Source organism: Pempheris klunzingeri, chromosome 9 (genome assembly GCF_042242105.1).
Source record: "Pempheris klunzingeri isolate RE-2024b chromosome 9, fPemKlu1.hap1, whole genome shotgun sequence".
Classification (NCBI taxonomy): domain Eukaryota; kingdom Metazoa; phylum Chordata; class Actinopteri; order Acropomatiformes; family Pempheridae; genus Pempheris; species Pempheris klunzingeri.
The window spans coordinates 6,436,121-6,447,574 of record NC_092020.1 but is presented as its reverse complement, the minus strand read 5'-3'; the positions used below and the strand labels follow the sequence as shown (position 1 = coordinate 6,447,574).

At 42.9% G+C, this 11,454-nt stretch overlaps 1 protein-coding gene across 1 annotated transcript; it reads left to right on the top strand.

Moving 5' to 3' along the window:
- Positions 1-9,720, top strand: rab33a (RAB33A, member RAS oncogene family). Its single transcript, XM_070837013.1, has 5 exons — positions 1-179; positions 2,831-3,407; positions 7,190-7,330; positions 8,875-8,955; positions 9,043-9,720. The coding sequence occupies exons 1-5, from the start codon at positions 175-177 to the stop codon at positions 9,265-9,267; spliced, it is 1,029 nt and encodes a 342-aa protein (XP_070693114.1). The 5' UTR covers positions 1-174; the 3' UTR covers positions 9,268-9,720.
- The last annotated feature ends 1,734 nt before the right edge of the window (positions 9,721-11,454 follow it).

Below are 11,454 nucleotides of genomic sequence, written 5' to 3'. Positions count from 1 at the left end.
TGCGTTTCAGTCTGATATCAACAGACAGGGAGTGTGCGTACACGTGCCTTTTGCATGTGTGTGTGTGTGTGTGCGCGTGCACGTTTGGTGTTTGTTGTTTTCTGCTGCTGCAAGTCAAAATGGAAGCAGAGCAGCTCAAACGCACGACAGCAGCTCTTTGCACAGCTACATTAAATGCGGTGAGTGACCTTTTTTTTTTCTCATACTTCCAAAATAGCTTTCCAAACATTATGAAAAAGCTGCCTGATTCCACATGGAAATTCCAGAAAACACCTCGAATTATTAATTAACATAATGGATGGAATCTGCACCACTAACAGAGTGGAGGCACATTGTCAGCATGCCATTTAGATGCTGATCACAGGAAGATGAATGCAACAATGATAGTGAGAAAAAACTGCAAGGAAACAAGCTGTCAAATGCTACAGTAGTAATATTTGTTGCCATGCTTATTGCAATTTCAGTTTCATGGATTTATTGCCATAAAGCTGTGTACAGACATTCATGGTCCCCAGAGAATGATCCCTACTGAATGTGGTGATCCTCTTGCTTTATTATGACGTTGAGATTTTTGTTTCTCCGTCTCAACAGCTACCGGATAGATTGCAGAGACATTTGGTACAGATATTCATGTTCCCCTCAGGATGTATTGCGATAACTTTGGTGATCCACTATTCAATTTGTCCAGAACTTTGCTTTATGAGCAGCTACCTGCAAAACAAAAGACACTCCCATGAGCCTAAGCAGTACTTTGTCTTTAGTGCTAATTAACAAATGCAAATCTAAAATGGTAAACATAAAAAAAAATGTATACCTGCAAAGCATCAGTAAAATTTGCCATAGTGAGCGTGTTAGCATGCTGATGTTAGCATTAACCTAATGCACAGAGCAACTAGCATGACAATAAACAAGGACTTTGTGTTGCTTTTATAACCAGTAATGATTTACAGTTCAGATGTTTGACTTTGTGCCACAAAGTTCACCTTAAAATTTTAAATGTGCATATAAATTCATGTTTATAGCAGCCTTTGACTGACAGAGCCAACCTATATGAATCCTTATCAGAACTAAGAAACTGCTCCTATTCTGTAACCTTTGACTCAGAAGTAATCAGCACTTAAACAAAGCTGTCAGAGGTTGAGCCTTTAGTTAACACCATAATCTTGATACTGGGAGGTCATTCATCCTGGGTTTAGCTGTAGTTTTCCTCCTTTTTTTTTAACCTGCTCTGTGCAGCGTACCATCAGATGTTTGTCAGATTATTGGGTAGCCTCTCTCTGTGGCCAGGCTGGTATTGATTCTGCATCACAGCACCTGCTCAGTCCGAAAAAATAACACCATAACAAATCATGTCAGGAAATTGTGCGAGGACCTCCTCAGCTGTGACTGCATTTTAAAACCAGCATGATGCATTTTCCATTGACTTAAAGGAGCATACCAAGTTCTGTCTTTAAAAGGATTTCATTTAAAGATAGTTAATAAATGATTTAGTGTAATAACGCTCATTTGAATGGGAAATCCTGAGGTTTTTGCACCTTGAAGCACACACTCTTCAGGCCTGGAGTCTTGCGGCCCTTCAATCCTTTGCATTACGGCCATGTTGGTTTATGGAATGTGATAATGATCAGATCACATGACTAGATGGTGTGAGAAAATCTGTTTCACTTTCACTCTCTGTTAAAGCCCCCACTACTTCCTACAATCACACTGTTTCTATTATCACTAGTTCAGCCGCATTATATTTACAACTACACTTTCTGGATGAAATGTTTACAGTCTGTTCTGCTAATGCAACAATGATGGAAAAAAAGGGTTGATATATAAACTTTTGTAAAGTGACTTTCTAAAGCACTCTATGAATTAAAAGTTGTATTAATGCCATTAGAATTAATATCAATAAATGAAGGAAGAATAGAGAGGCAGGGTGGCCGACTGACTGTGATAAAGCTGTAATGTTCTGGTGCTACTGTGGTACTCAAAACTGGCCCCAATGCACTTTACAATACGACCACGTGCTCTGTTATAAACACTATAAAGATAATGGTATAATCCTACAGTGTGGCTACTATGTGACTTACTGCCGTGCTTAAAGTGGCATGTCGTTCTTTCACCTTGCATCACTGTTATGGTGCCATAGGGAACACTAGTGTGCGATGGTGGAAAATATTTGGATCCTTTAAAAGTACCAATACAACACTGTAAAGTAAGTAAGTTTTTAATTGTGGTGAAATAATTTTAAATTTACATTTTACATCGTCCTGCTTTCTAAATCCAAAATAGCATCAGTGTGTTATCAGTATTTCCCCATTGTAGCTGGAGGACTGGGTCATGATGTGATTAATGGGACAAAATTTCACCAAGTTCCATTGGACTTTGCGTTTATTGGATTTGATGATTGTTTGATTTTAAAAGCTTATCACTTTTACTGAAAAGTACCATGTAACTACAGCTGTGGAATAAATGCGGTGGAGTAAACAGCACAGCTTTTGAAATGTGGTAGAGGAGTAAAGTAGCACAAGAGAGTGCTTCAAAAATGATATTGAAGTGTAACACTTGTCCTTAGTTGCTTTCCACCACTGCTGGTGTCTCTGTGGGACTCAGGGTTTTTATGGTAAAAAGTTAAAGTTGTTTTATATATTTCTACTTTAATCTCTGAAGGTAATTTATTTTCCCTAACAGCAGCATTTGGTTCTGATGTTAATAAAATAATGTGCTTTTTAATAACTTAAAATAAAACTGTCTTGTATTTATGTAGCATTTGACTTATTCCAAGGGGAAATAAAACATGAACAATGACTTTCCTGTCTTTCACAATGCTTCTCCCTTTAAGGCCACACTCAGCCGCTGAGAGAGAGCCCCGTTGGTATTGTTTCATCTCTTGTCTCCTCCTTCCTTCCTTCCTTCCTCCTCCTTTTCCCCTCCCTTCACTCATCCATCCATCCGTCCACCCCCTCTGCTCTCCACACACCGATCTGCGCATCACCTCCTCCGGCATAATGACCAACGATTCCCCGGAGGAGGAGAGCCGAGCTCCGGGCGGAGGAGGAGGAGGAGGAGGAGGAGGCGGAGGAGGCGGTGGGAGAGGGATGACACGGAGAAACCGGGCGGACGACAATGTGACCATCCTGACATCCTCCATGGATTTCCACAGAGCCAGCCGCAGCCGAGCCAGCAGCAGCAACGATGCCGCCCAGAGCCTCACGTCTTCCGTGGATCTGAGCACCTCCTCCCTGGAGCTGAGCATCCAGACCCGGATCTTTAAGATCATCGTCATCGGGGACTCCAACGTGGGGAAGACCTGCCTCACGTTCCGCTTCACCGGGGGGAGCTTCCCCGACAAGACCGAGGCCACCATCGGCGTGGATTTCAGGGAGAAGGCGGTGGAGATTGAAGGGGAGACCATCAAGGTAAACGCTCAACAGAGGGGCTGGATGCTGATCAGTGGTGTTTCCTCACTCCCTCCTCCTCCTCCTCCTCCCCCTCCTCCCCCTCTTCTTTTTGTTGATCAGCTGCAGCTCAAAGTCTGCCAGTGGATCACACAGGGCCTGTTCTCTCATTGTATCCTAAAACAGCAGAGCACAGAGAACAACACGGTACCTTAATCCTCTTCTTTTAAAATGAAGAGTGCCTTTTTTACAAGTCGGAAGCATTTAAGAGTTTTTTTAACAACGTAATGCTTTGTGTCCTTGTAGCCTCAGTGAAGAAAGCATGACAATGAATGCAGTGTGTATGGCCACAAGAGGACTCATCTCTTTGGAGAAATTAGTGTATTTAAACAATCAAGAAGATGTTTGGAAGATGAATCAACAATGGAAAATAACTGCTAGTTTGACAACCTAATTCCTGAAACATACCTGGAATTAGGTTCCAGGTAAAAGAAAGCTGGACAGAGGCTCTAAAATGTAGAGCTGATTCATTCTTTTGTAGCTTTACAATGAAAAGGTGCATCACATCATCATGTCGGTCACAGTAAGTGAGGAAACAGCAGCAGAAGACGTAGCACTGTGATGGTGTCCTGCTAATTGCTGAATTAAAATTTAATGATTTCCATCATCTGTAGGAGGAGTGCATATTGGCAGATGTAGCCCAAACAAGTGTAATAACAGCCTCGTGGGGGTTTCATGACTAATAACATTGCTGGAGATTTTAGTGTTCATGTCTTTCTTCATTCATTTGGGTGCTCTGTGACTGAATACCAGGCTTTTTGTTGAGATTTTTTTTTTTTTTTACTCTATTGTGTGGCACATACACCTTCCCCCTCCTCGCTAAGCATGCTTGCAAGCTCTATATCACACATACCCTGTGCATGTGTGGGCTCCCTTCCCCCCCCCTCCCCGTCTCAGTGGGACAGTCTGTCTGCAACCTCCAGATGCCCCCTGATGCTGACTCACAAACACACTCACACTAACGCTCCACCTGTTAGGTCAGAGTGTCTGAGTCATTTAAGCTCTCTTCAAAACACATGCAATGTACACGCAGTATGGCCAGCAGTGTGAGAAACCCTATCATCATCATCATCATCATCATCATCATCATCATCTAATGTGACTCTTCCTGCTACTGCTGTTTTTTTCACTTAACACATATGACTTTGTTGCTGCCTTAAAGTCTGGTTAGGTAATGTTGGTGGAGTATATCAAGATTTTATGATCTAGTTTGAGCCTGTAATTAAGAGGAATTAACACTTGTGCTGCAGCTGCTCCTTTAACATTATCATTTCTAACTTTGGACGTGAGTTTTTGGAGTCTGACCAAGGGAAGGCAGTACTGATTGGTCTGTCTGTCCTTCTGGTCCAGATCACAATGTCTCCATGACTACCGATCAAGACGCCATTCATTTGGTTGTGGATATTCATGGTCCTCAGAGGCTGATTCCTAATGTTTTGGTGACCTCCTGAGCTTCAATGCGGGGCACAAATTTCACTCATACAGAAGAATTATCAGCATTTAACAGTTTCCCATGAAATTAGCACGTTTACTGTCCAAGGGGAAAATGCCCTTCTACGGTCATGATCCCAGAGGTTAGCCTTTAGCACCATCCTCAGGGCAAATGTAACAGTTTTAGCCCCATTTTGACAGGACACTAAAGAGTAGCACACTTGTCAATAGGTTATTTTAAAAAAAAAAGCATGGGCACAGGCTGCTGACAGTAAGCAAGACTTCAAGGTAAAGCTGGAATACTGTATGCTTTTAAAGATATGACACTTATTTGTACTTTTATTTATATCATATCATTTGTGTCAGCACTGGTGGTTTTATTGAGAGGAGTGAAGGCTTACAGGCAGTCAGGTTTTTTAGATCCAGCAGGCTAAAGGGTGATTTATTGCCGGGGCTGAGACAGGAAGCTAAAATCTTATGTATTTATGCGTCATGCAGACGGTGATTTCATGGCTTCTATAGCAGACGGTGCAGAAGGACTTTTAAAAAGGTCATGATCCAACTCCATGACAAGACAAGTCAAAATCTCACTCACAGTTGACTTATAACAGGATTAACGCATACATCTGATGAAAAGTCACTTGAAACCCTAGCCAGCTGGGCGATTCTTTCTCCTCTTCAGTCCTCTGGCAGGTGAATTAAAGTGGCACACAGACTGGCAACAGCCGATGTTATGAGCTCCAGAGGACTAAAAATAGCAGCGTAGAGCACTAAGTATAGACGTACTGAGAAAGGTGTCAAAATAATGTTAATGATTCTCAGGTCTGTGTGACATATCGCCCAGTTACCTCACAAACTAAACAGTAACAGCGTTTTATAGCTGGTAACCGTCCACATGCAAAAACACTCACAATGATTTAGTCCACATTTGACTAAAAACTAAAGAAGAATATGGATGGATTTCAATCTCTAACATATCGACACCTTGGTGTAAAAAATCACTGATTGTATTAAGTGGAGAGAAAACCTTATTATCATTTTTGTGAGATCTGCGTCGTGCGTTTTCTCATTTTGCTGTCAAACGATGGGGCACACGGCGTTTAACAAAGACCGAGCTTTGATGTTATGGGCGGCATTGAATGCAGCATTCAACTAAATAGCTGGGCTCGTCCTTTCAAATGGTAATAGCAGATAATTCACTGGTCCTTTTTCACTACAGGCCGGGGCAGGGTGTTGGAAGATGTCCACGCTGATACACACAGTGCTACTGATTACACAGGCCACAGAGACATTCAGAAGGCTGACAATTTGAGCACAAGATACAGTACGGTATAGGTGACCTCGTAGGGGCCATAAATAATTTTCACTCCGTCTGCATTCTGATGTGACTAAATTTTATTTTTAGGTGAAATCGATATCCTCTCTCGTGCGGGGGGGGGGGGAGACATAAAGCTCCCTTCCTCTTCGTCCTGCTGGTTGAATTTGAACCTTCAAATGCTATTATTCATAAATCACACATCTGAGGGACAGCTCCACATGCTGGCAGAGGACTAAGGCTAAATCAGACAGTATAATCTAAACAACTGTATTATTATTTCATCAAACAGCTGTAGGACACAGCGTTAGACGCTAACACCAGTATATTTAGCTGGACGTGTTAGCCTGTGACTCATGGTGGGATATGAGAGCACTCCCAAGTTCCTCAAAACATGAAGTAAACAGGCAGGCAGTGGAAAAAATGACATTATTGACTAGAGTAGTGAATAAAACTCCAAAAATGAGGAAAAAAATGTGGCTGGCCGCCTTTTAAATATCGCAGCAACAGGCCCAGATGCGGTCTTTTATTTTGGTTGTAAACCCTCATCTGGGCCTGTGTCACTACACTTAACTTTGACACACACCAAATGCTGTATGCAGCACTGAGTAGACCTGCCAGAGGGCTTTGTTGATGATTAAGCAGAAAAGCACATCATGCTACAGAGCAGTGCTCTCTTGAGACCCTGTAGCTGGGAATATCTTAGCAATCCTTCCTGCTGACATGGTGCAGGGCATGTACTGGTCTCTTGTAAGCCCTTATAGGCTTAGACAACTCATTGGAGGCGGATTTATATTTGCAGTTGACTTCTAATTTACTCAGATTAATAAAACATTTTAAACCTATATCTCTGGATTCTGTCACTTTGGATGCCTTATTTCTCTGACATCCAAACGAAGCACTGCTCGAGCTTTCTGGCCAGTCTGGATAGCTCATTCCTAGATATTCACTATTCCACAGATGTGTAAAAACTGTGTTTTCCCGTGTGTCTCCACAGGTGCAGGTATGGGACACAGCAGGCCAGGAGCGCTTTCGTAAGTCCATGGTGGAACACTACTACCGCAACGTCCATGCAGTGGTCTTTGTCTATGACGTCACCAAGATGGCTTCCTTCCGAAACCTACAGACATGGATAGAGGTTGGTTACTGGTTCAATGCATTGCAAAGTCTTTGTCAGTGTAGAAAGGGTCGAAGGAGCACGCTGATAGACACACAGCACGAATAACGTCTTTCCTAAAGGCACCACTTAATCTTCCACATTGGTACCATGAGCATCATTATTATTTCCCAGTTTCCAGCCGAGGGTTGACACTGTGATGTTTCCATCACAAAGCGTGGTTTGCATCTCTGAATGCTAATGCTGAAACAATCCTAACCACCGCTGTGAGCAAGCCAACAAAGCCCAAACTGTTCACTTAGAAATGAAATATTCTAAGTGGTCTGTATAGCTGTGTGTGTAGGAAAAACCCTTCTAATGTGAGCTAGTGCCATTATAACTTCCACTGTTTACCATTACCTCACAACGGCTACTATTACATGTATTAATAATTACAGTAGTTGTTAAAAGTATAGTTTGTGTGGGGTTATATGAGGTGCTTGTTCATAGTTAGTGTATTACTTTCAGTAGATTGCGGTTGCACCCTGCGGTTTGGAGAAGCTGGCAGGGATGGCAAGGACGCCAAGGAATGTCCTGCTGTAGACAGGGTCAGCAGAAGGATCTAAAAAGGGCCCAACTAAAAAAATAGCAATATTAATAAAGAATATTTTCACTTTACATTGCCATCAACTACACTGTTGCCCATAAAGTTGGAATAATTGTTCAATACCCCCAATTTTGTTAAAGCCTGAACACACAGTTTGCAAAGGTTAATTGTGGTCTAAGTTTCACTGTGATGTGTTTGGAAGAGTTTGATCAATAAAGTTGAGAAGATATACACTTTATTTATCAAGAATAAATCACATTGTCACAATCATTTCATGAGAAGAGGTAAAAAAAAAACCCATTTTATTCTAACTTTATGGGCAACAGTGTAGTTGTATCACTCTATGCTCTCTTTAAATAAGCCAGACTCCATTTACAAAAATTGTAACTTTACCTAGCCGAACACGGAGTTACTGGACTACCGCTGCCTTGATCAACAAGCTAACACGTTAGTTAGGATCTGAAATAGCAGGCATGTTGACATGCTGGGTGTGAAAAACTTAACAGGCGTAGCAACAGTAACCAAGGGGGGCGGGACCTAGTAAAGGTGTCAATTATTGAGGGGTATAACGTTTTGTACGTTTGCACCATAGTTTGAATTTCAAAAGTGACACATAATTGTTGTGTTATCTGCAGAGGTCGTGTTACTAGCTGCTGAGGACGCAAAATTATGTGTGCCTAAGTTCTAGCCAGCTATATGAACAGAATGGAAAGAATTAGGATTTTATGACTTGGAGACCTTCATGTTTTATTCCAAGATAATTACCCCCAGGACGATTTTTTCAATTGATAATGCAACACAGTCAAAATTCTCTGTGCAGGGTTTCTAGCTCCTTTTCACTCAGCTGAATCGATTCTCTTAGTGTTGGTATTGGATTTTGTTGACACTGAGCTGCTGGAAATGGTGGCTATGCAGCATTTTGGCACACGTCATACGTGCATGGCCTTAGTTTAAAATGTTATATGCTGTTGTGTTCCAGGAGTGTAATGGCCATCGGGTCTCAGCATCGGTGCCCCGAGTCCTGGTGGGAAACAAGTGTGACCTCGTGGACCAAATACAGGTGAGTGTACTCAACAAGGACTACAACACTTTATTTAACTTACCAGAATGAATTAGGGTTCATAACCGAACGCTGCTGCTTTCCCAGGTACCCTCCAATATGGCATTAAAGTTCGCCGACGCCCACAACATGCTGCTGTTTGAGACGTCAGCCAAGGACCCGAGGGAGAGTCAGAACGTCGACTCCATCTTCATGTCGCTGGCCTGCCGCCTGAAGGCCCAGAAATCCCTGCTCTACAGAGATGTGGAGAGGGAGGATGGGAGAGTCCGCCTCACCCAAGAGACTGAAACAAAGAGTAATTGTCCTTGTTGAGGAAAAAGGAGGAGTGGGAGGCGTAATGGTGGGGAAGAGAGAAGAGTAACTGTGCGTGTCAAGGAAGAGGAGGAGAGGGGTGATGGGAGAGTGAGGCTAAAACAAGAGTCTTTTAAATTAAGTGCAACTTTTCTGGTTAAAGAGGGGGATGGGGGGGGTAGGGCTGAGGCTGACACTAAGAGCAATGCATTAGAAGGAAGAGGAGGTTAGGATGGAAGCAGTAACACCAGTGCAAGAAGCATCATCAGTCTTGTTCTTGAGGATGAGGATAGGGAGGAGAGAGGATGGTGAAGATACAGAGGAAAGAGGATGAAGGGACTGGGGGGGGGGGTATCAAAAAATCTGAAAATGAGACGATGTTGCCTTTTAGACTACAGTATCGGGGTGAAATTCTTCCATTTGTTAAAACGTAGACAGAAACCGAGTCACTATACTTTCAGTGTGCAGGCAAACACAACACTATTAACATATGAGTCACTGGGGATCTGCAACAAACAGTCTTGATCCAAGGCTGTTGTTTCCTGAACCAGCCCTGGTTTGGTGTTTATCACAGCCACATTCTGAGGCGACATGTTACACCTCTTAAATCACGGTCCTGTTGCTGCCTTAGCCTTAATGATTTTCATCCCCATCCTTGCTGAAAGCAGCATTTCTCCACCTTTATCTACTGCCTTAAAACGCTGCCTCTGATCACCATTCAGGAAGGTTTAACCTAATTTAACCACTTTGCGCGATCTTGGTTCGTACAACCAAGCAAACACTCAGTGGAGATATTAACCATTTGAGAGGGTGAATGAGACTCCTTTCGTCTCAGAATTTTGAAGCACCTGATATTTACTGAATGTGGGTCAATCCTTCACAAGTAGGACAGTTGACTTGTAAATCACTGTGAGATCACGAATACATTGGAAAGATGAGCAAACACATCAAGTTAATGCAAAATAGGGGGCAGAGAAGTCCAAGGGAGCTCAAAGGCTTAATGCAGGAGGACGTTGAAACAAGACCATGTAGAAGTTATTAGGCAGCAGGTCACATATTGATTTAGAGGCTGGAAGATCCTCTTACCCTTATGCAGGAGAAACGCACTCTCCTACACAGAAGAGCCATCATGGTAAGGCTCCTTTTTCTCAGCTAACCCAGATGTAAACATATCCGCTCCAAGTATAACCTCCAGCAGAGCTGCTCATCCAGCTTCCCCTTCGCGTGCAAATGCACAAACACCCAGTCTTTGCCGTACGTGACGTCAAGATGCTGTCAGCCACAGCAGATCCATATTCTGTGATGATCGTTTTTCAAGGTACAGGCCTTCCGTCCGTCTTAGATGATGTGCTCTCCAACATCAATATCACTGCCTCCAGTCTCAGAGAGGACAAGGGAGATGATAGAAAACTGTGACCCCCTGCATATTCATTTCTTTATACTGCTGCACAGCCTGAGCTTGAATGTGCACTACGAGTGGACTCAGCCTGGTTATCAGGGTAACGGAGTCCAGCAGTATCCGAGCCATGGATGACACAGGCTGCATGAAACACTGTAGAAAGCCATATTCATCATTTACTCTACGCAGAGATGCAGTATGCTTTACATTGGGATAGCACCCAGCTGTGTTGTGGGTGGGAGAATAACACCGTGCATAACTCAGCACTGGAGCTACGGAGCCTTTCCAATTAGGCGTCAATCCACGAGCCCGGCTGTGATGCTGTCACTTTGATATAGCAGCACACTCACCATATCGTACCCTAATTTAACACTGTAGCCTACTTTTGAGCGATGCTATAAATACATCGGGATGCCATATGTAAAAAAAAGAATCAGATCAGTGAGCTTTTCAGAGTAGTGTTCCCTCCAAGCCGACAGTCTGATGGCCTGATTCATTCATCCCATTGAACAACTGTGCACAACCAAGTGAAATCCATGGAGCTATTGTACGAGCTGGATCAGAATTAGTTGATTTTTCAAATATTCTCCTCCTTTGTTCTTCTTGTATCACTAGCAGCAGGATCAAGCAAGTCAACTACTGTAAAATACAGGCAGAGCTCTGTTTATTCTCACTATATGTACGGGCAAATCTGTGACACGAAACCCAGAGCCATAGGTTCAACTAAAGAACACACTGATCTTATGACAGCAACCATTCATCCACTTTCTAAACCGCTGGATCACATCCCAGGACACGACAGGTGAGAG